General features: G+C 37.8%; 1 protein-coding gene across 1 annotated transcript; it reads right to left on the minus strand.

The window, feature by feature from the left end:
* Positions 1 to 724: 724 nt before the first annotated feature.
* Positions 725 to 23,802, minus strand: LOC106662692 (the record flags this gene model as incomplete). Its single annotated transcript, XM_024229481.1, has 18 exons — positions 725 to 1,137; positions 1,937 to 2,173; positions 2,235 to 2,339; positions 2,413 to 2,595; positions 2,676 to 2,794; positions 2,870 to 3,021; positions 4,169 to 4,809; positions 4,876 to 5,037; positions 5,102 to 5,241; positions 8,863 to 9,007; positions 9,063 to 9,243; positions 9,307 to 9,495; positions 9,852 to 10,074; positions 10,442 to 10,717; positions 11,413 to 11,472; positions 21,727 to 22,148; positions 22,624 to 22,889; positions 22,953 to 23,802. Coding segments are annotated over 18 exons (4,525 nt in total), but the record flags the coding sequence as incomplete, so codon positions are not given.
* Between the last annotated feature and the right edge of the window lie 937 nt (positions 23,803 to 24,739).

Genomic DNA, 24,739 nt, shown 5'->3' on the forward strand with positions numbered 1-24,739 from the left:
TGTTTTTATTTTCAGATAAACGATACTAAAATTTGTAAAAAGAAACACAGCAAAGCGATTAAACTTTTAAAGTAATTATAAGTTACACTTTCAAAATCTGCCATTTCTATCTTATTATACGTAACAATTGACATATATAGGTTTTTTTGTTGCCTAACACACACCCACACAAGCCTTGTGGTACAATAGAAAAGTAACAGTGAGCAACATTAAATATGAAACTTGCTCAAAATCTTAACAACAAATAATTGTACAAACATCTTTTTTTTTCTTTCTTTAAATATAAAATCCTATTAAAGCTAGCTTTGTTTTTGTGTTGTACACCTTTTTTTTATTTTTTAATTATTTTTATCCAAATATAAATGGAGATTAACAGTATATCTTTATACTTTTTATACATTTAATATCTTGATAGTATAGGCACACCCATTTTGAAATTAGAACACTTAACAATTATCTATATTAAACATTTTGGCATACTTACTCCCACTTTTTCAAAGTGACATCATTTATACATATAAAACACTGGTTGCAGCCGATTATAAATTATGTAATGTCCAGGACAATTAATTGTTTGAGATAAACACGTTCAAGTTTACACAATTTGGCTACGCCTCCCCTGGTTTTGATATATACTCTAATGGTCATAAAGTTATTTACAATTTTCTTTCTTTATGTTGTAATTTTTATAAAGAACATTTATTAAAAAATAGTCTCTATTGTCATATAACTCGAATGAAAAATGAAACTTCATATAGACAAATTTCCATTTTCTCTTAGATCTTAATAAATTAAACGTTTCGGAAAGTTTTGTTCGTTTCCACAGGTAAAACAAAATACGCCAAATCTGCGATCAGTGTTAGTCAGCTAATTGATTTTAACAATCTTAAAAATAAGTAAATGCTTCTCAAGTAGGAAAGAACACATTTTTTTGGTGTGAATTTTGGTTTTTTTTTTGATGAATTAAAATTCATAATCAAAGGAATCCCACTCACTGAACCTTGAATCCTGTTTCTGCAGCCGTCTCTGGCACGCCTCCAAATCGCATTCTTGTATCCGATACATGCCAGAGTTCGCTTGAAACATCAACGTCTCCAGAATCCTTTCGTTTTTTATTGCTTTGCTTGGCAGGACGATCTGTAAAGTCAGAAAGCGATTTACTTGGTTTACTTCAAAACAGTAGACACGCTTTGTATAGTTTTTGTAAATATTTTAAAAAATCCCAATTTTTTATAATTTATTTTATTATAATAATGTGGGATAATTTATTACATTACTAGAGAACAACAAGTTTTAGCAAATTAATGTTTTGAAGAATTTTTTGTTATTATTAACTTCACTAATTTCGTGGTCCGCTTAACCAATTAATACTTTACAATTAATTAAGGTTTTTAGTTGAGATGGAAAAAAGTTAATGGCATGAGAGGGATTCGAACCCACGACCTTCGGCTAGATACACCGCTGCTCTACCACCTGAGCTATCGTGACCTCAATCCACTCGGACATCAACACCCCAATCTCAACCCCACCTTATGAGTTTTCCCTCCTTTTGCCATTTTTCAAATGTCGTGTAATCGGTTTGGATTCTCGACGACAATTGAAATGGCGACGGAGAGCTTTAGTGAAGTGTACTTCATTTTAATAGAGGTCACGATAGCTCAGGTGGTAGAGCAGCGGCGTATCTAGCCGAAGGTCGTGGGTTCGAATCCCTCTTGTGCCATTAACTTTTTTTCATCTCAACTAAAAACCTTAATTAATTGTACAGTTATTATTAACCCAAATCAAGGTCATTATTACTTAATTGGCTATTGTTATTATATTATGGATTTGATAAAATAAATTTATAAAACGTATTTTTTCAAGTAAGACAATGAAATTTTCTTTGCAAAATAATTTTGTTTGTTAAAGAAAGGCAATATTTAAAGTTATCGCTTGCCTTGATGAGCTCATGCGGTGTTATTCTGTACAGCTTTAAGTCTCGTGCTAGTCTCTCCATGATGCACTTAAATTCCACTTTTGCATCGATTTTGCTCGACGTTTTAGTTTTGATCTTGTGCCTCGCCCAGCTGAGCATCGCTTCGAACTTTTTCACCTCGGGTATCTCGAGGTTCCTGCACATGATCATCTGTACCATCGATTCCGAGAGTGTCAAGAATTCTGGAGTCGGGAAGAGCTGGAAAGTTTTAAAAAAAATTACCAAGACTATCCTCCAAATTTTTATTTCCTTCAAATACCTGATGGGCCCTGGTTTCGACGAACGCTAATATCATGTTAACGAGTTCAGAAGCCGAGGTGTACCTCCAATAATAATTTTCCAAAGAGCACAACATGATGCACACCTTTAAAAACAGTTTGTCTTAGATCCAAAAGAAAACGATAATAATTTAAACTGGTTTTGTGCAAAATAACTACCACATCGATCCTTAAAAACTGTTTAGCATGATGGAAACACGCTTGTAGGAGTTCGGGCAAATCATAATGCTCTGCTGCACATATCAACCCGGGTATGTTGGAACATGTTAAGGGGCAAGCACTTGTGTGTAAATAATCCAACAATATTCTAAAAGTATCGGCATCAAATTCTATTATCGAAAACTAAAAAAAAAAAAACACAAGAAAATAAAATGTAAATTAAACCGTTTTTCTGGTTAAGAAAGTAGTAAAAGAGAAATTACTTCAATTTGTGCTAATTTGGCCCTGTCGACCTTTTGAACATCTGCGCAAACACTAAGCCTTGGAACTGCAAGCTGGGACGGAGTCTGTTTATCCTTGTCTTTCTCTTTGCCTTCCTTGTCTGGAACCGAGCGCAATGCTTAATTTATTAACACGACTCACCGGTCGGAGGGAAGAGAAAATCGGAATGTCTTACTCGAACAGTCTTGCGAAGATGCCCATTTCTTTTTATCATCTGCAGAAAGGTGGGAGTGTTGTTTCCTTATCGACCTGCCCCATCCAGCTGTCAGCGTACCTAATCTTGAAAACGCTCTTTTCACCATAGGCGAACTAGGTACACTTTTTGGTCTGTAATTGAAACAGTACAATTTTCAGACAATGAATGGCGTATATTACATTAAAATTATATGATAAATATAATAAATGATAAATAGTAATAGGTCTTATGAAGCAATGATGTATTTATTTATTTATTTAAGGTTCCAATTATGTTTAAAGTCACAATGTACTTCATTTTAAGCAATGTGCATTATTATGTTTGGATGAAAAAAAAACCACATTTAATTTATTAATAATAATAGTGGTTGTGACAAATAAAATAAGGATAAATTATTTTAGAATAAATTATTTCATTAATAAAAATGATTTTTTTGTAGTTATATATAAAATAAAATTACAATTAATTAAGGTTTTTAGTTGAGATGAAAAAAGTTAATGGCACGAGTGGGATTCGAAGCCACAATCTTCGGCTAGATACGCCGCTGCTCTACCACTTGAGCTATCGTGACCTTGATCCACTCAGACATCAACTTCCTATCTCAACCCCACCTTTCGAGTTTTCCCTCCTTTTTGCCATTTTTCACACTGCCAACTTTTTTTCATCTCAACTAAAAACCTTAATTAATTGTAATGATTTAATTGGTCAAGTGGACCACGAAATTAGTGAATTTAAAGAATTAATATGAAGTACACTTCACTAAAGCTCTCCGTGGCCATTTCAATTGTCGTCGAGAATCCAAACCGATTACACGACATTTGAAAAATGGCAAAAAGGAGGGAAAACTCATGAGGTGGGGTTGAGATAGGAAGTTGGTGTCCGAGTGGATCGAGGTCACGATAGCTCAAGCGGTAGAGCAGCGGCGTATCTAGCCGAAGATCGTGGGTTCGAATCCCGCTCGTGCCATTAACTTTTTTCATCTCAACTAAAAGCCTTAATTAATTGTAATGATTCAATTGGTCAAGCGGACCACGAAATTAGTAAATTTAAAGAATAAATTAGAGTTGTCTGTAAAAAAATTATAATTATTAATTAAGGTTTTCAGTTGAGATAAAAAAGTCAATGGCACGAGCGGGATTCGAACGAATTTTTATCTCAACTGAAAACCTTAATTAATTGTAAGATTTAATTGGTCAAGCGGACCACGAAACTAGTGAATCATAATTATTGATTAACAAATGTATATTTTATATTTTAACTGTTTATTTGTAGTAGTACCTTGGTGTTTCGATATCAGGCACTTGAAGAAAGTTTGAACTTTTTGGTTTTTGAGGGCTGGGAAGTGAAGGAACAGCTCTTGCTAACAGTTCTGCGACAGGGACTTGCGGAGAGCCGAATCCAGTTGATATTCCATAAAGCATCTCTTGGAAAACTCTGCTACGAACACCGAGGATCGCCCTTACGCCTATCAATTTGCTCTGTTTCTGTTTGTTCTGTCCGACCAGAAAAACTACGTCGAAAAGATTCGCATTGGTCGTCACATTCGGTTCCGAGTTTAAAAACACTTTTGTAAAATCTTTGGCGAGTTGGTCGTAATCTTCAAATCTGTCGCGGACAGAGTCTAATAAAGGGCTGGACGGCCTCATATGCCCTATCGGCCTCCAGGAGCCTCTCCGGTACGGCTTCGGTATCTGGCCGGTTTCGGCGTGGTTGGCCAAGTTTGCGACAATGTCCTCGAGCATTTGACTTCTCGTCCTTTCCTGCATCCTGGCAAATTTGGGTGCCGAATAGCTCGCCCTCTCTCCGTTGACTATTTTCGTGAGCAGCCATTCCCTAAACATGGGACCCTTGTCAAATACGCTCTGCTCCCATAAATAGGGTTTGTAGGCACCGACTTCGTCTCTTGTAACCACTGACACCTGATAAATAAAATGTACCCATTATAAATTTTGACATTTTTATTTAGACATTTAGCAAACACTTACTTCGTATCTTGTCGGTTTCCGCTTTATTTTAGGTGAAGTCCTGACTAAAATAAACGTATGTAAAAAATGTGATTTGATGCAGGCAGGTGAAAACGAAGTGTTATCCGCCTCAAGGAACACAACGCACACTATGTCATTTCCTATATGCCTTTTCCTTTGGAGCTGTGAAAACGCCAATATAAATTCCTGAGAATTCGCTCAATTATTCAAGAGAATGATCTGTAACCTTTTGTGGATCATGCTTCTCATAAGGAAGAAGTGTAGACACATGAAACATGATCTCGATACTCCTCCAGTTGATGTAAATCGAATAGAGACCGGTTAAATCATGGACAGTATCCAAACCTCCTTTATATTTGTCAAAACCTGAAATTTTGTGAAAATTTTATATTTATCTTAATTTTTTTACTACATACACAATACATATTTATATTCTGAAGAATTCCATGTATGTAATCATATTCATGTAAACATCAATTTGTTCTATCTAACAATTGGGTAAAAGTGAATACATAATAAGAGCAGAATATTTCCAAGTATTCCATAAATGGTTCAAACAACAAAAACTATAATAATTTTGGAGTTGTAATTGAAAAAGTTATCAGTGTATGATAAAAAAAAATAAAAAATGTGCTGTTGGTCGAGTGAGATTGGATGATGATCATAAGTAAAACAGGTGACATACACTCTGGGGGTTCTGCATACACTCAGTAATAATAACAAAAATGGGGGTTAAAAACAAATGGGAAAATTATATTTTTAAATAATTTAGTTATTTATTTAAATATAGGCCTTTTTATTTAATTTGATGTATTTTGAAGTTTTTTAACCGCTTTATACATACAAGAGAAAATAATATTTAAGAAAGTAACAAAACGTCTGCAAAAAAAGTCTGCATATGTGGGAAATAATAACAAAAAACTTAATTTATAACAAAACAAATCTAATTGCCTGAAGGATCTCCTTTATCTTTTTTATAATTTCTTTTAAACAATTGCTAATGCTGTAACCTATTTATTGTGGTAAAGCTAGGATCTGATATTCACCACTCTTCCATAAAGGCCTCAGAAAGATGGTGTTTATGTTTTACACGTTTTACCCTCCTGTTACATCCTACTCTATTGGGTTTAAATCAGGGATATATACATTAAAAAAAAAAAATAACCTAGCGATAATTAGTGGTTAATAAGGTTAGGATAATAATGATGTTACAATAGAAAACTATATCTGAATATTACATTTTGCACTTTTCCTCACGTCTCTTCCAATTATTTTTAACAGCCTAAAAAAATAACCAGATCTGCAAAGATGTTGCTTGCATTTTATTATTCCAATGTTATAAAATGGGGGCCACGGTAGCTGAGTGGTTAGCGTGAGAGACTCTCGGCTCGTAGATCCCACAGTCGTGGGTTCGATTCCCACCATCGCCTCTGGCCTTTTTTTTCACGCTACCCTTCCCCCCCACCAAACGAATACACATAATAACATTGTCATTGGCTAATATGCTCAGAACATAAAGCCATTAAATTAAAAAACAAAACAAAATGTTATAAATACGAAAATTGAAATGAAAAAAGTCCGTTTGATCATTTCTGATCATTATGGTCGCATCCCCTTGTTAATTAATTAATTTTTTTACGAGGGTTTGCAACAGCAGAGGTCATATAAACCCTTAGGGTGCCGGTGTTTTTGAAAAAAAAAAAAGCCCATTTGTAAGTATGTTGGGTTCAAATGCAGGGCCACTGGTCGCTGGATTCGAACCCGGGACCTTCACCTTACAGTGATGAGCACCGTGTCAACACCTAAACCGTTGCGGCCACCGACGCCCCTGTAGGGAATTTAATTGTTGTGGAAAGTTGTGTAGCAACCATTTGTTGGCACTTCTGGCACGATGTTTAGGATCTAAACTATTTAATGCTACTAGCATAGAACGCCAAAACATGATCCTTCCTTGTGTTTAAATGTGGGGTATAAGCTCTTCAATTTCATGGACTTGTTTTTACTCCATTACACTCAAACATTGCCAATAACCACTAAAAAAAATTGAATTTACATTGATCAGTGAAAATAGCTTAGTCCCAAATGCTAGAAGGCTGATCAAGGTAGTTTTTCTGTAAATGCCAATGGCTTTGCTCGGTTTACATAGCTAATAAGGCATATTGCGATGTGAGATTATCATTTTTTAATGTATTACGTATGTTTTGAGGTATTGTGTCAACATTGAATCCTATAATAAATTAGAACTATCGAAGGAGCATTTGCTTTTGGATTCCACGAATAATCTGGATCTTGGTTATCTGGATGAAGAAACTAATTCAATTTTTACTGCAAGCTTTTGACCTATTTTATGATGATCATACAAAACAATCTTAAATATGACTATACATTGACAATAGTATATGGTTTCAAATTTCTTTGAAGACCAAGACAGTTCCAATATTGTCAAGGACATGAAAAGTTCATAGGATGGCATTCTCATGATGCACTCATATGCTGAAGGTTTTTTTTTGGCTGTCCCATTGAGTTATAATTTCTAAAGATTTGTATAAAGATTTACTCAAAGCTTTGTGGTCAACAATGAACTGGCGCTTCACCTTTTATATTAAAGTATAAAGCAGTACTAATCAAATTTGGAAGTATGAAATCACATAAAACCATTTTTGTTTACATTCAGAGGGTTAAAACAAAGTGTATGTAGACTTATTAAACATAACAAACAAGAAGAAGATGCTTATTGTACAACAGTATGCTCCTAATCGATTCCAATAATTGTTGTTATTCTTAAAACTTTTTCAATGGCTCCAGTCAGGCTTTTGAGTGAGTGCGACATTGTCAAGGTCATAACATTATTAGAGGAAGGTACAGCCAATTTCAAAGTCACCAGGTGACTGAGTGTAAATAATTCTACAATAAGAAGGGTTCGTCGGTGATTCAGACCAGTTCAGGTAGAACAGTGCTTAATACTAGAAGGCAGGATAGGGTCGGACTAGGTCTATGGATGAGAGAGATGATAGATTCATCCATCATCAGACTCTATGAAACAGCAGTGTTACGGGAAATGAGATAATTAATCTGATAAGACAAGTCCGAAATGTTTGGCTTTATTCCAATACTGTAAGAAGAAGGCTCAATGAAACTAACCTCAGGGCCTGGTGGTTCAGCTTGTGAACCTCTTCTTACCATAGCTCAGAAATTAGCCAGGATTCAATTTGGACGGGAAGATGTGAATTGGACATTGGGGACGAGTTCTTTTTTTTTTTTTTTTTTTTTACTGATAAGGTGAGAGTTGGCCTCAAATCTTCAGATGGGCTTGATTTCATATAGAGTTGCCCAGGGGAAAGGTACACCTCATGTATGGTTCCTCAGGTGGCATTCCACGGCGGGTCATTGATATTCTGACGTGGCATTTCCTTGGATGCCCGCACCGAATTGGTTGTTGTACGAGGAAAAAGAACTTTACAGAGGTACTTACAAGACAAAATTGAAGAATATGACGTGCCATTAGCCCCCACATCACTGAGAGATTCTTCTTATTCCAGAACCTACATGAATGAGGTTGGAATTGAGATCTTGGTGTGGCCAACTCAAAGTCTAGATTTTAACCCATTTGAACACATTTGGGACCAACTTAAGCAATGAGTACGATGGCAAAACCCAGGTCCTAACACCCTACAAGAATTGGAAACTGCCGTTCTTGATGAATGGAAAAGAATTCCTCAGGATTTTATCAGAAATCTTTTATTTATTTTTGAATTATCTGCTTTTATTTCTTTACTCAATAATTTTTTTTTTAGAATTAGATAAACATTTTTTAAAATATCTTATTTTGACAACCCAACCTATTTTTGGTATGGAAAATATGAATAAACCTAAATACATTAAAATTTAATGGTGGTGCATTTAATTTGTCCAGCAGTGTATCATGGTTATTTGTGGTTCTTGCATAAAATATTATTTTATTAATTAAGTAAGCTAAGCGGAACTTACCTTTTAACCTAACCTGTTCCCCTAATATTTGTAAAAATTCTTGAAATAATGGGCTGTTTTCATTATTGTCTAGTATTTCCTCTTCAGTATACTGTCCCTCTTTAACATAAATGACACCGACTTTTAATTCTGATTTTATGAATACCTGCAGAAAGGATTTTGTTAGTCTGAGCATAGATTTATCATTTCGACTCATTTACTTGGTCTAGTTTGAGAAGCTCTTCTGGAGTGTCCGGAAGCTGGCCGAGAGTCAGAGGAGGGTTCAGGTTGACTTCCTTACCGAGGGACCTCACCACCTCTTCTCTGTTATACCGGTCTGCAAATACGCACGATGCCGGTATCAGGCCATGCGCAGTGTAGCTTATCGCCCGGACGAGGATCCTGGACAAAATTCAATTTTATTACTGATCTGACACAAATTTGTAATTGTAATTTGTAATATACCTGAATTGGTCCCTCCCGTTGAGCATTTCCTGCTTGATACTCAGAATAACCGGACCGAGATCTTCGTCGTTTGTAAAGTAATTCCAGTGCTCTTGGCTGTAGAAATATTTCTCATATGTTTCTTGCTCGACTGAAGTCAGCTCGAAACATTGGTTCTTCTCCCACTGTTCTTCAATAACACTCTTTTTCCTAAAATTGAATTTTTTTATATGGAACTTTAATGCATTGTCAAGCAAACGGATGATTAAGAGAGATTAAGGTGATTGTAATACAAACTTTTAATTAATTAAGGTTTTAACTTGAGATAAAAAAGTCAGTCACTCACTCACATTCGAGTACTTCAAGTGGTAGAGTAGCGGCGTATCAAGCCGAAGGTCGTGGGTTTGAATCCGGCTCGTGACGCTGACTTTTTTTATCTCAACTTAAAACCTTAATTAATTGAATGATATTAATTGGACAAGTGGACCACAAAAAATAGTGAATTTAACAAACTTTTAAGTTAATTTAGTAAAATATTAGGAAATAAAGGTTTTACTCGATATTACCTTGGTTCTTCCTCGTCATCTTCTAATAGAAGGTCATTGCGATTGTGGCGATAATCATCTCCACCTTCTGCACCTTCTGTGTCTCCTCCATCGCCTCCTTCTTCATCCCTTTCTGATTCGCTTTCGTCCCAGATTGTGTCAGAAGCGATTTTTTGTCTTGAACACTCAATCCAGTAGCCAGGCGTGGGTATCAGATTATGAGGGAATTCTTCACAGATTTCATCTAGAACAATTCAAATATGTAAATCCACAATCTAACTGGGGAAAATTAAATTTACATTTTCACTTTGTTTTGCATTACAGTAACAATTATAAATCTTAATATCTTAAATATTGGTGTAAAAAGTATTGCACTTAGAATGATTAGAAGAGCAGGAAGCTGCAACAGCCCACTCACTGTAAGGTAGAACACCAAGCGAAGCAAAAGCTCATGGCTTGGTGTTCGAGCTTAGAGTGAATCGACTATAGCAAAGACTGTCGGATGCCATCTTCTTCTTTCTTCATCCCCACATCAGCAGCACAGATTGTTCTTCAAAAATTTGCTGTACAATGCTTTTGAAAAACATTCATTTCGGATTTCGATACCGTACCTGAGCAAGCCTGTGGCGGCAGGGGGAATATCAGTGTTGTTGAGCTCTTCCTCCTGGCCACTGCACAACCTAGCGATTGCGGCTTGAAACTGCGCAGCTGTTGCATGAAATCCGAACACTCCATAAGGGCGACATCTGCAAAGTGGAGGTCACACAGAATCTGGTTCTTGAAACGCCTTGCTCTCTTCTGGTTCACGCCCGTCAAGTTGAGACCACACGAGTTGCATCTGAGGCATTCTTCGTGGTAGTGGTTATTGTCATATAAAGGCGATGGCTCTGTAACGCAGAAGCCAGTGTTGGTCGTCTCACATCATTTAAATATATTAATTTTTAAAATAATTGTTATGATGAAATGAAGAAAAAAGAAGCTTTATTGTGATCATCTATGCTACTCACTGGTGTAGAACTATAAAAAGAAAAGCAGAACATGCTAATCATGTATGACATGAAATATGAACTTTACAGTTTTGTCTAGGGTAAGGCAAAGAAAGCTTATGCAGCAGCCATAATCATTTAAGTCAAGCCAGTAAAAGAATCTTATGTCAAGCAGCAATCCGTACAAGGGCCCAAACTACAAACAGGAAATGTCAAACAATTTTACCAGTCTTTTTAATTATTATTTTAAATTATCGATTCAGTTATTGATAAAGGAATTAAGTTAAAAGTGCTTGTCGACACATGCAAATATGGTGGAAGTTCAGCTTAAAATCAGTAAGCGTAAGTGAAGCAAGTTATTATATTATTCTATTTTGGAATTGTTTTATCAAGCGATTGAAAGAAAACAAGGTCAGGGCAATGTTAGAATATGTAAAATGACTACTGTAGAATTACTATTCTCCTGTTTAATTTTTTCTCGATACTAACAATTTTTGATAATTAAAAGAAGGTTAAAAGCGAGCTTTCTGTCTAAAGCGCATGACTTTCTAATAAATATATAGTCTAATGAGTAAATCAAAAGGTAAAAAACTTACGGGATATTTCGCCTTTTGCAATTTCAACGGAAGAAGTTGAGAAGAGTTCAATTTCTTCTGCTGAAAAAAGGCAAAAATGGAAATATTCAGTAAGCTTTCCTTCATTGCACTAATTTCACTCGTTTGTCTGTGAGTTACTACTAAGCAATGTTCGAGAATGTTTGCCTAAACGTGTATTTGTACATAGTCGAGTTTTTACAACGATAGATCAATATATCGAAATTGACAATTTTATGCCTGGTGGCATTGTCACCATGATGTTTTATGTCATAAATATGCAGAAATTAAATTTGCGATATTCAATGAGGCAAAACATTTATAACCATGTTACATGAAACAAAACAATTTATCATGTTAGATTGGGATTTAAATAAAAATGTAAAAAAACTTTAAAAACTTTTATTTTTTATTGAAAACAACTGTTTAAATTTCTGTTTTGTGCAAATTTACAATTGTCCATATTGATATTATTTGTTAACTGGGTGTAAATAGTAAACATAAACTATTTTTATTAATGAAATACAGATTCTTGCAAAAATTAAAATTTTGAGTCTTGTCGAAAACAACCTTGACAAAAAAACTGCCCATTTATAATCTTGTAAAACCCAAGAAAAAAATTCTTGAAATGACAACAAATGAACTGACTGCTTTCTCGTTCGAATTATGAGCCAATTATGAAAGGACAATCTCATACTAAGTACAAAAATCATATCAACGTTTGCCTAGTTTTTAGTTCACCTGTTGATCACCTTCAACATAACAAGAATAAACTGTAAGACTAGCAATTGACATAAATATCAACACGTTTTAACTTTTTGGATGACGGTGAGTCCCCAGTTCTCAAAATGCGAGACTTTTCTTCAAAATTACATATTTATAAGAAGGAAATAAGGAAGGGGACTTTTCGTATTGTACGAAACGGACTACGTCTAATTCCCGTTAAGGTTAAAATGAAAATTGGGTCTGAAGTTTAAGAAAGCTTAAGTTTTGCGATGTAGGAAGTCCTATTATGCTAAACCCGCATCGCTCGACTTCTCGGAAGGTTTAGCGTCGAGGCTCGCCGTGTTTACGCCACACGCGTCTGCGGATCCGCGTTTTTCATGGCACACAATAATAAATTTTCCGTCTCGGAAAAACGTAACACGGATCAGTCTACACCACGACCGCTCTTGGGCCATCACTAAACAAATTTGGCTAAAAGGAGACTGATATGCTTGTATGGTGAGCGGTCGAGAACGGCGTCAGAATCAACAAGTTTTTACGGAATATTATGATAGTCTAGTCGTCTAGGAAGTGGTAGGGTCTTGTCTAAGTCGTGGCCTAGAACGGTGACACCTGTTTCGGGGGAGAGAAGGAAATCCGGATGGAACGTGCATTTGTCTCAAAAGGGAGAACGAACCCGTCGACGAGGCGAGCTGAATGAAGTCCAGGAGAGAGCCCAGTTTGGAAGTCCAGTAATCCAACTTTGCGCTTATATTGTAACACGATGGGAGAGCGGGGGCCCGTTGCGGGTCCGGGGCATCGTTTCCTCGGGGGCGAGTCTGCTCGGGGGGCGGTGGCCCATGTGTATGTGTATCAGCTGTGTTTTTGACTCCAGCGCCCCCGTCGCCGTGGCACAATCAATACCAAAGCAACACCTTGGGCCGCCCCCGGCCCCACTTGTTGATCCGCCGCGCCGGGGTGCCGCCGCACTTTTATCTTTCTCAATGGAGACCTTGGTGAATGGCGAACGATCGCCTCCTCCGCCCGATTCGCCGCCTTCCGCACAGCACGTTCACGGTCTTGTGACCTCCGGCATTATCGACTTTAAGTCTTGTACCCAAGGCGTGTGGCTTGACGAGCATACTTACAGCCTTTGATCTGCCGTATTACGACCCCAAACCTTTCTCATGGCAGAGGAAGGTTCGTGGCTTGATGAGCGTACTTACAGATTTTGATCTGTCGCGGTCTATCGTATTCCGACGCTAGCCGTTCCCTTGGCAGAGAAAGGCTCGTGGTTTGACTTATCTCGAGCGACCAAGAGTCACCCATTTCGTAAATTTTTTAAATGAAGTCAGTTTTGGTATAAAGATCAACGCTAGTACAGTGTCTATTATGACGTTGAAAAATGAATTCAGTTCAGAACAAACTGGAAAACTGCAACAAACCACAACAGATCTTGGGAACGGGTTCTATAGGCGTACTGAGGTGTACCGTGCCACGTCGAAACATCTCGAGCAATAACGAGTCTTTATGTTCCCACTGCATAAAGTTTGCCAATCTTCGGACCAGAACGAGGGAACAAGGCTTTACGCATTTCCTTTTTCAATCCGGGTCGTAGGACGTTTTACGAAGCCATTAGGGATGCCGCGGCAGTGATCCTCCACCATAAAACGTGTGCCGATGATCGATATAATAAACCTAAATCCCAGATAATGGTTCGTCCGAAAATCAAAGATTTTTTTCTTCTGAAGAACATCCGAAAGTATGAGCTGATACCCAATTATCGTAAATCTTCCAAGTATGGTTAACGAACGATAAACCCACGTAAAGAAATAACAGTTGAATAATACAATTTTTTAAATTTCGACGACGTAAAAAGTATTTTATTATATAAATAATATTAAAAATATTCCGTATTTATTTAGTGGCCGTAATTGACCATGTTAATTTTTCCAATTAAATATTCTTTTCATCTAAGGTTTTTGGTTGAGATGAAAAATTAGTGTCATGAGCGGGATTCGAACCCACGACCTTCGGCTCAATATGTTGCTGCCCTAACCACATGTATCGTGTCTTCGATCCCCTCCCTTCAACTCCCCATCTCAACCTCGAATTTTCCCACTTTTTGCCATATTTCAAATGTCGTGTAATCAGGATTCGATTCTCAGCGACTTATGAAGTGGCCACGGGGAGCTATTAGTGAAGTAATTACTTCTTTTAATTATTAAATTAATCTAAATTTGTTTAGTGTCCATAATTGACCATATTAATTATTCCAATTAATTATTCTTTTCATCTAAGGTTTTTGGTTGAGATGAAAATGCGTCGTCTTGGGTTCGAATCTCGCTCGTAGCACTAATTTAATCATGAACATCGTTGAGTATGGTTGTGACAAAAAAATTAGGTTTTTATAATATCATTATTGTAAGAGAGGAAAGTGGTTTTTTTTGCTCCAAAATCAAATTTTTATTTTCTCGCATCGATCAACTTCCTTTTCTTGTAAGGAGGTATGTAACCTGGTTATAAGATGGATAAATTTTTATTAATTAAAAATAACCAGTATACGTAGGAAATTGGTGAAAATCAACTATGAGTGTTATTTTTAAGAGTGTGTATTTAGTGCCGGGGATTAAGCGATAACGCGATCACTTGGACCGAGCCAGAGGTCGCCGAGGAGAACAGTGCGGTAAACACCTACGAGTTGGCAACTGATAGAGATTCTCCGGAAAACGGCTCGTCCGGATTTTTCTTCGTGGATATTTCCATTTTTGGAATTTCTACCGGTGCCTTCCTCACCAGACCACGGCGACGAGCGAGGACTGTGTGCGTCCGTTCGTGGTTTTCCGAAAGGATATACAGACGGCCCCGATTCTCCGGAGATTTTCTCTTTTTTTTTGGAGCGGATTTCGGCAGGACTGGAATAAATTAAATCATTTATATTTTTTATAGAAAATATTACACTACTTTCCTCTCATATATTGATCGATTTATTTGTTTATTTATTTATTTTTATCAAATTTAATTAGGGTACAAACAAGAATATACTTTTAGTTAAGGAGTTCCCCATTACTCTGGACGCATAAAATGGGGTGGCGCCCAACTCACCAATATTTCTTTGGTCTTTAATATTTCTTTTATTTATTTATTTATTTATTTTTTAATTTTGTAAATTGTCCCTCCAGTCTTACCCTCCCCCACTCCCGACGAGCTACCGGGGATAAACTTTGCTCTGACCCGAAATAATTTTGGGTGTAACATGGTATCGGACTTCGATGATACAATAAATAGTAAAAAAAACTGGGAGATCAGGGATGGTCTGGCTTCTTCCCTGATCTCCCAGTTTTTTCTAGTATTAAACATTCAATATATGAAAATTAATACTCCTGAGAAAGGTTTTTCTACAATAAAATAAATAGCAACATACATTACACAGGAGAAAAAAAATGAAAACAGATTAAACAATTGTTACAAAAAAAAATCATTTATATGTCAAAACAGAAATAAATGAAATCAAATAGTAAAGATCTTGATTTTTTTTTTTAATGAAGAATGAGCTTTCAAATCACTTTTTGTTCTTTTTGGTTGATAAACACAATCCATTAAAAGGTCAAAACCATTGTTTGACATATTTGGCTCGATTCAGTTATAATTCTATTTTTGCCAACCATTAACTTCAATATTAAAGAAAATAGTCCTTGTCACATCTCAGAATTTTTACAATTTTTACAATTTTTATTACAGTTGCAATAATCTAGCTTGGATCAATGAACGGCCGGACGGAGTCGCATTCTGTGGAGGCGGAGGGAAAGTCCGACGGGCTTGTAATCACGGCTAAAGAGCTGTGACTCGGGCCGACCCTTTGAACCGATTTCCTGCCAAACTATCCTACCATGTCAATTGATAATCGATCGCAAAGAACCAATTACTTACGACAACACGAATAAAACGGGAGATATAAAATACAGGCGATAATGACAATAAAGAAAGTACCCACCCGGCATACATAACACATACTTAATTGCATGTACATTTTTTTAAGTCGTTCGGTCGTCGTTGATGCTAAAATTGATAAACAGTGCAAGACCTACAAAGCGTATAGGGTTTTTCAAAGCTTTGTCCATGTTTATTAAACGGTGCTTTAGTATAAACGTCTTCACATTTCACGTGTCTTGGCGTTTACATTAATTTGTAAATAGCTTGCAAGGCAGTTTCATTTGAACTGAGGTTTCTTCTCTTCTGCTCGGGGGTGGTAAACATCATCGTTTCTGGGCATCGTGGTCCGCCTATTCTCGCCGTTTCGGCCTGACGGATTCGTACCTTTTATCATCTTTTATTTTCTTTATGAAAAGTTTTTTATGTTTAGCTTGTGTCCTTTTTAATTTGTATACTATTTTGACTTAAGAAAATGATGCGTGCGAGTTGTTTCTTTTTTTGACTAGTTTGTATTTATTATTGTCTGAGTCTTTTTCGTAGACCGTAATAATTTTTTTAACTTCAACGAGTGGCAACATGAGCGTGAGGCTTGTGGGAGAGCGCGGATTTATGTACATTAAAAATCTAACGATGAGCTGGTTTATCGACCTGCTGGAAACATGAAGTTTTTCGGAGGATCTACGGAAGCGGTCAACACAGAGAAAAACTTCCTTTCGGTTTTCGCCGACCTTTCGACAATTTTTATACTGTCATCTTCAGGGCTTAAACCTTAATGGGGAAATAAAAAGACATGGTGTTTTGGGCACAGAAGTACATTACTTTTTTTTTTGGTGCTCAGCATCTCATAAAAGTCTAAAAAACTAGTAAAAACCTTCTTTTTTTGTTTTCAGGTACATGGTTCTACATCGAACATGAAATGTTTTAAGGAATTTAATGTGTTTGTTTTGCTGAAATGGTGTAATATTGATTTCTGATTGTGTCAAGTTATTAGGGACACGTGCCGGCCGAGACAAGATAAAATAGCTGAATAAAACGTCGTTATGCGCTCATAAATCTATCCACTTAATTTCAAAAACGGAAAATTTTGATTTTTGATTAGTTCTATAATTTTGAAATAAATACCTTTGGAATTAGCTCAGGTAGAAAATCTAGTTGTAAAATTGAAAAAAAAAAGTTTCTAATGTGGATTAGATGTTACAAAACGTGACATAGACAGCTAAAATTTATTGACCAAACTAATTTATAAAATTGAACGGAACGTAAAGCACACGCCGACGATGAAATTGAAACAAAACAAGTAGAAAACTTTTCAAGGCAAAACAGCGTCAGATTTTTCCTAGTAAAAAAGAATTTGGTCTATGATAGTGGCTGGGGAACGAACTACTGGATCTGCGAAAAACTTGTTGCGGTTCAAACGAAGGAGGAATTGGCTGAGTTCAAAGGTAAGAAAACAACCGTCAAAGAGGGTCGGATCGTCCAATATTGGCTGTGTCCGCTTCATTCAAAAAGGAACAATTGGTTCTCTCTTCTTTGAACATTTTCTATCCCAGGAATATAAAGAGACGGGTAAAGAACTCTTGTAAAAGGGTAGGCGGTTGTTTTTGAGTGGCGTACCCAAATATAACTTCCAGTGGATTTCTAATGCGATAATATTACACATACGACGAAAATAATTTGGGATTTGACGTCGTGGTGGACGGGAGAAACGAGGAGGACGTGAATACCAGGAAAACGAAAAGGTAAAAACGCAGAACCCACCCTGCACCCACCTGGAAAAGTCAAACTCCAAGTAAACAAGTTAAAAATGATTAATTTTGTCATAATTTTACAAATGTAATAGTTAATATTGTTTCAAATAATGTAGAAAGTGTAAAATTCATTTCGGATGGTTATATTTAAATCAGTTTGTTTTTATTTACTTTAATTTAAAAAAAAAATAAATAAGCAAGCAAATGAAGGGAAAAATTATGCGTATTTCATACATATTTCGTTTTTGTACTTAATTACATAATGAATATATTTATCAACTTTTTCATTTTATGTGTAGTTTTTAATTGTAGACGTTTATTGTACATTAGTATTTACGGGTTATAAAAGCGTTATTGTATTAATTAAACGTTATGAATTAATTAATCTTTAATTAAGGTATTGGTTGAGATAAAAAGTCAGTGTCACGAGCAGGATTCGAACCCACGACCCTCCTCTCAATACGCCGCTGCTCTAACCGCTTGAGCTATCGTGACTTCGATCCGCTCGGACACCAACTTCCCATTTCAACCTAACGTTTGGATTTTTTTTTGTTGAATTCATTTTTATAAAGAACTAAACGTTTTACATCTATTAGGTTTCATGGTAATTAACCAAATAAATTCTTTTCAATTAATTAATCTTTAATTAAGGTTTTGGTTGTAACAAAAAAGTCAGTGTCACGAGCAGGATTCGAACCCACGACGTTCGTCTAAGGATATTTAGCTAATCTAGCAGCGGCGTATTTAGCCGAAGGTCGTGGGTTCGAATCCCGCTCGTGACACTGACTTTTTTTATCTCAACCAGCACCTTAATTAAAGATTAATTTTGTTTTACCTTCTCGAAAATCGAATTTTCTCTCCTTTTTGCCATTTTTCAAATGACGTGTAATCTATTCGATTCTCGGCGACAAACGAAATGACCACGGAGAACTTTCGTGAAGATATACTTCAGCTTAACTATTAAATCCATTAGATTTCGTGGACCAATTGACCAATTAACTTCGATCCTCTCGGACACCAACTCTCCATCTAAACCTATATATAGTCGTTTGCCGTGTCAAATTTGTCAAACGAGTAAGTAATAAATATGTATATATACAAAAAAAATTTACGATAAAATATGTATGTGTACTTCCTCGTTACTTACAGAACAAGAGTAGTACAGTGGTTTATTAATTAAATGAAATAAGCATTCTACGCGTTATAATTGAGAAATACATAATTACGTAGTTAAAGTTGTGACCACGTAATTGTTACTTGGAGCAAATAAGGGTTTCCACAATTTAGCGGCGCAGGCTTAGTATAATTCGTATGAAACACACGATGTGGGATTGTAGTGCAGGGTGGAGGTAAAATTTAAGGCCGTTAGGATAAATGTTAAAACAATAACCAGGGCCTTCTCATTACAATCATTTCGAAAGATTAGTCTCTAAAACCTCATTATATAAAGTACAGGAAAATCGGCACTGAACAATATGATGGCAGTGTATAAATTGTAGGGCAGTGTCATGTGACAAGGTGGCGGTATCAATTTCTTTCCCCCATTTTGAGACTGATCCGAGCGAGTTGTATTCAGATATCTCGAGTTCAGACGGAAACTTCGAACAAGTTTGTTCCTGATCTGGCCCTTTCTGGATTGGCAGTTTGACACGGTCTGCGCCGTTCTGATTTTGCCTCGCCTCCTAAGTATTCATCACCCGAAGGAAAATTTTGTGAATAAAAACTTTCTATCGGAAAGAGCAAAGGGCTGTTTCCTACAACTTCAGCTTAAACGTAAATGAACGATGTTTTTACCGGCCAACCTTTTTACAACGAAATGTATTGCCCTATAGGTTCTGTGATAAAATGTCGACAGAGATCGACCACGATTTAAGCGGGTAACACTTACCCGATCCAACGATATGCGACGCTACCCGTTGCTACCCGACGCTTTGTCACGTTTTGGTAGGGTGTGTACATCTGCCCGACGCAAGCACACAGCGTGTATCACAAATCAGTATCACAATCGCAACGCCCTTTTGTTCTTAATGCATTATTTTGAGCAAAACCATGTAATCAATTGTTAGTCAAATTTAATTGTTTTAAATAAAGTTATTCCGGAATTTTGATAAATTTTCGGCCTAACCATCATATTTAAATAATTTTTATAAAAACTTATGAATTTTTGATTTCGTTTAATTAACAAAATTACACAGTACATAGTTTGAAATAAAGTACAAAAAATATGAGTGTCCTTTCTGACTGCTCGACGTAATGATGTAATTTTATGAGCAAAACCATGAAATAAATTGTTAGCTAAATTTTATGAGCAAAACCGTGTAATAAATTGTTAGTTAGATTCATTACATCAAAACATGGTATTCCGGTGTTTTGATCAATTTTCTACCAAACCATTAAAATTAATTTAAAAAATAAATTAAAACTAATAATTTTTGATGTCGGTTGATTTGGTTTATATTAAAATAAGTATGTTGTAATTAATATAACGACAATAATGCATATAGATTGAATAAAAATATGAGAGTCCGGTTCTTTTGTTTTTGACTGTACTCGATGCTACCCGACAAAAATCTGGACAGTGGGGATCGCAGAGCGTAGAGTAGCGTTGCATAGCATCGGGCAGATGTGCACGGGAGTAATGCAACCTTATGGAAAATTGGGCTTTGGATTAGTGTAGGGTAGTATCGGGTGTGTTCCCGGCTTTAGGCTCGGTTACGGTGGATACATGCTCTTACGAGTACGTCCGAAATCCTCGTCAGAACAAGGTGGTTACATTGTGCGCGTTTTCTGATAGTACGTTTCTGCATCCCAGCAAAATGGACAAACGTAATGAGTTTTATTTTCTTGAAAGTCCGTTGATAAAGTTATTGTTGATAGATGGTGGGAAAACAGAGCAAGTTAACCACTTATTTTCCACAAAAGATGATAAGGGAGAGTTTCAAACTTACTGGTAGTTAATTGATTATTCAGAAATCGTGAGATGCGGTCTGTTGTGATGTAGGTTTCAGAAAAGCATTTTATTTATCGTGCCAACGTTTCGATCTTTATTGAGAATATCTTCTGCATAAGTGTGCCATTCTTGCGTGACGTGTTGAGAGTTACTGCTAGTGTTGATTTCTTGACCAACTTTCTCCCACTCTTGTCGAGAAATATCTGTGTTATCATAGTTTTTGTCTTTCATGCCCCAGAAACACCGATTCTCAAACACAAGACTAATCAGTTTATCAATATCCATGTTGAAATAACCAAAACTCTAAATTCAACGTCAGAACGCACGAAAAAATCCAACTCGTTTAAAACCCTCGAATGGTTCTGATAACATTGTGCGTGTTCTGACATGCAATTCGCTGCCAAAGTAAACACTCTCATTGGAAAATAAGTATTTGTTTGTTCGGACGAACTCGTCGTAACTCGTCAGGACAAACAAGTACTTGTTTTCCAATGAGAATGTTTACTTTGGCAGCGAAGTGCAAGTCAGAACACGCACGATTTCGTCAGAACCATTCGAGCGTTCAAACGAGTTGGATTTTTTCGTTCGTTTTGACGTTGAATTTAGAGAGTTTTATGGTCAATTAGACTACTAAACATAAATAGAGTAGCAGTAAGTTTAAAACTCCCCCTTGTCGTCTCTTGTGAAAAATAAGTGGTTAACATGCTCTGTTTTCCCACTATCTATCAACAATAACTTAATCAACGGACTTTCAAGAAAATAAAACTCATTAAGTTCGACCATTTTGCTGGGAGGCAGAAACGTACTGACTATCAGAATACGCGCACAATGTAACCACCTTGTTCTGACGAGCATCCACTATAACCTTAGCTTTAGGTAAATTTTCCAGTTCTCACTAACTCGAGTGAATAATCTGTCAAGCGTGTCTGTACTTTTGCCATGTGTGGACGTCTATTATGTAGTTGTCTTCAAATGACTTACCAGTCTGGGTGCTGGAATCGAAGAAAGTGCTCGTCGTCTCGACGGTCATCGTCGCGAGGGTGCCGTCGATGATCTGGGCGCTGGAATCTCTTCGACCGCGGTAGCGCGTGCAGTCGTCCGACTGGGAAGACTGCCTCCTGAAATTCCTGCAGCGGATCATCTCTTCGGTGGTGCTTTGCCGTCGGAAGCCGCGCGCTATCAAGATCTCCTCGGTGGTCGACTGCCTCCGGATGGCCGGCGCGTGGGTCGGCGGAGGCGGCGGTTTGCAAGGGCTGGCGTCCCGGGAGGAACACGTCGAAGAGGATTCGGGAGACCTCGGCGACCTGGAACCCCGCCTGCCCATTATCGATGTCGATTGCCGTCTGAGCCGACTCCTTCGCGGACTGGACTCTCGCTCGCCACCTCTGTCCGGACTTAACCGGCTGAAATAATAAAAACGACCCCTCACTAAATTCGTTCGGACGCAGCCTGTTTATTACGACATTACACAAAAAAAAGACCACCACTATCTTTCGATCGTTGTCTATGTTTTGACATTATTAGTTACTCAGTGATTAAATGTTATGAAAAATTACTAAGTCCTCAATAAAAGCAAGTGGTTTTTAACGCAACAACTGATTTATTAAAAGCGAAATCCCTATAAAAATAATAAGTTACAAGCCTGATTAACATGTCAATAATAACGCATTAAAATAAAAATTGAGCTCTAAAAATTAAATATTAATTATAACTATAAAAGTGCTGAAAAAATAAATGACAATAATGACAAAACTGTTGGAAAGTTGAAAAAAATAAGCGAGAATAGAGTCATGGTAAAAAGGTAAGGACAGCTCATTTATTGTCCAAATCAAGGCATTCGTAAGTACGTTACTACTTTATTCAACGGATGGAACATACCTGGCTCTGGAATCTCTCCTGGAGGGTCGACTGGCGACGCAACTGGCAGAGTCTGGCGACAGAGAATCTCTTCTCGCCTTTCGGCCTTGGATTTCTTCAGGATCAGGGCTAAGAGTGGGCTGGGATCCGCGGCGACCTTGCCCAGGCCAACTCTCGTCGATGGCAGTCCCTTGCCTGGTCAGCCTGGGGAACTTTCCGTCTTTGGTGCTCGGTCGCCTTTCCGGCGAAGCGTGGCTCCGCGAATCCCGGCGACCTTTGTAGTAGACCTGTGAGTTATGCCTGTTAAAGCCTATCTGGGAGTGTCTGTACTTGTATTGGGATTGTTTTACTTGAGTCGTGGAGTCGCGACGGGTGGCGAGGAGGGGATGCGGCTGCGAAGGGGTCGTGGGTTGCTGACTGTTCTGGTTTTGGTTTTGGTTTTGGTTCTGGGTCTGATTTTGGTTTTGATTTTGAGACGGAGGTACCGAGGGGGGAGCCGCAGCGGTCGGAGAGGTCGCTCCGAACGGGCTCGAAGTCTGAGGGGCCGACGGCGAGACGGACGGCGGAGTCACCGAACTGGTTATGATCGTCGGGGTTGGGATGCATTCCAAAGTATGCTGACCGGTGTCGGACGCGGTCGAAGAAGTGCTCGGCCTCTGCTGTTCAACCCTCCTCCGCGTCGATCTGTGATGGTGGTGGTGGTGGTGGCTCCGTGCCGATTCTCCCGATCCCCTTCTCGATCCGGACACGGTGCTGTCGCGCCTTCCACTCCTAGAGCTTTCCCCAGATCCGCGTCGTGCCGAGCTCGCCACGATCACCGTGCTCTCCCTCCTCGAGCCCCACAGCTTGGCGATGTCCGACCTGAAGTCCGAGATGGCCGACGAGGACTTGTTCGAGCCCGACTTGACGCCCGAGTCCGCCGAGGATTCCCGCCTCTTCCGCAGATCCCCGGCATTCGGCTGCCGCCCCCATGGAAGGCTCCTCGCGAGATCCGCCAACGTTTCCCTCCTTACCAGCTGTGCTTGTTTGCTACCTCGGCCGGTTTTCCCCGTCGAGCCTCCCCATTCGCGAAGTATGTCCGTCAGCTGCGCCAAACTGCTTCTCCGCCTCCTCTGCGGCGGGGGAGATGTCTCCCGCGTTTCCGTCGGCGGAGAAACCGTCGTAATCTGAGCTGCTGAGTCTCTCCGGCCTGGACCCAACCTGATAACAGTTCATATTATTTTACACACTTAATAATACAAATTTAATAATAACAAATATTTGCATTCATATTCCCTAATTTGGTCTGTTCCGACCCAGCTAATAAGTTACGCTGACAATCTAAAGTTTATGCCAGTCCAAAAAATAATGTATGTTCAATAATCGTTCTCTGCTTTCACACTCACCTTATCGTTTTAGTAGTGTCAAAATAATCTTTAATTTTCATAGGAAAAATATGTCGTACAATATGGCAACACATATATTTTGTGCTCAGTTTACGTGTTGTAATTGAAATGTGTCGTATTGTGTGTTTAATATGAGTCCGTAGTGAATTCTTTTGGAAAATGTGGACAGAGAGCTTGGCGTTCCTGCGATTCCTAACAGGCCTGCAGGCGGTAGACACGTTGCAATAACGACCAGATCAACGCTTGAGACGACAGAAAAAGATTTTCATTCGAGGGAGAAAAGATCGGTGAAAATCTGGTAATAAACGGCGGTCCTCAGGGAGAAATTTAACTCGGTTTTATACTCTTTTGTGGAATATGAACTAAATCCACCGCAAACGGTTTTGCATATAAAATGTAGATCCGGCTAGTCATTATTCACGGACAAAAGAGGCGGATGTTTAACGGTGGTGGTGGTGTACGACTTAATTGATATTTTTCGTCACGGGTTTTGAATTTTTTCTTTAAATGTTCGTTAAATTATTCAAAAATTTACTTTTAAACAATAGGCAGATTTAATTTGAAAATGCAATATAATCTTTAAAATAATTTTTTCAGTATTAGAAGTATCGACCACTGTTTTACTTACGAGCACTCTTAGCTGAAGGTATGGTCTTGAAGCCGAAGAAACCAAAGTTAGTTGCTAATCCACTACAGTTCGTGGTCCGATTGACCAATTAACATTTTTCAATTAATTAATATTTATGAAAGGT

The sequence above is a fragment of the Cimex lectularius genome, unplaced genomic scaffold (genome assembly GCF_000648675.2).
Source record: "Cimex lectularius strain Harlan isolate CLEC.00 unplaced genomic scaffold, Clec_2.1 scaffold425, whole genome shotgun sequence".
Lineage (NCBI taxonomy): Eukaryota > Metazoa > Arthropoda > Insecta > Hemiptera > Cimicidae > Cimex > Cimex lectularius.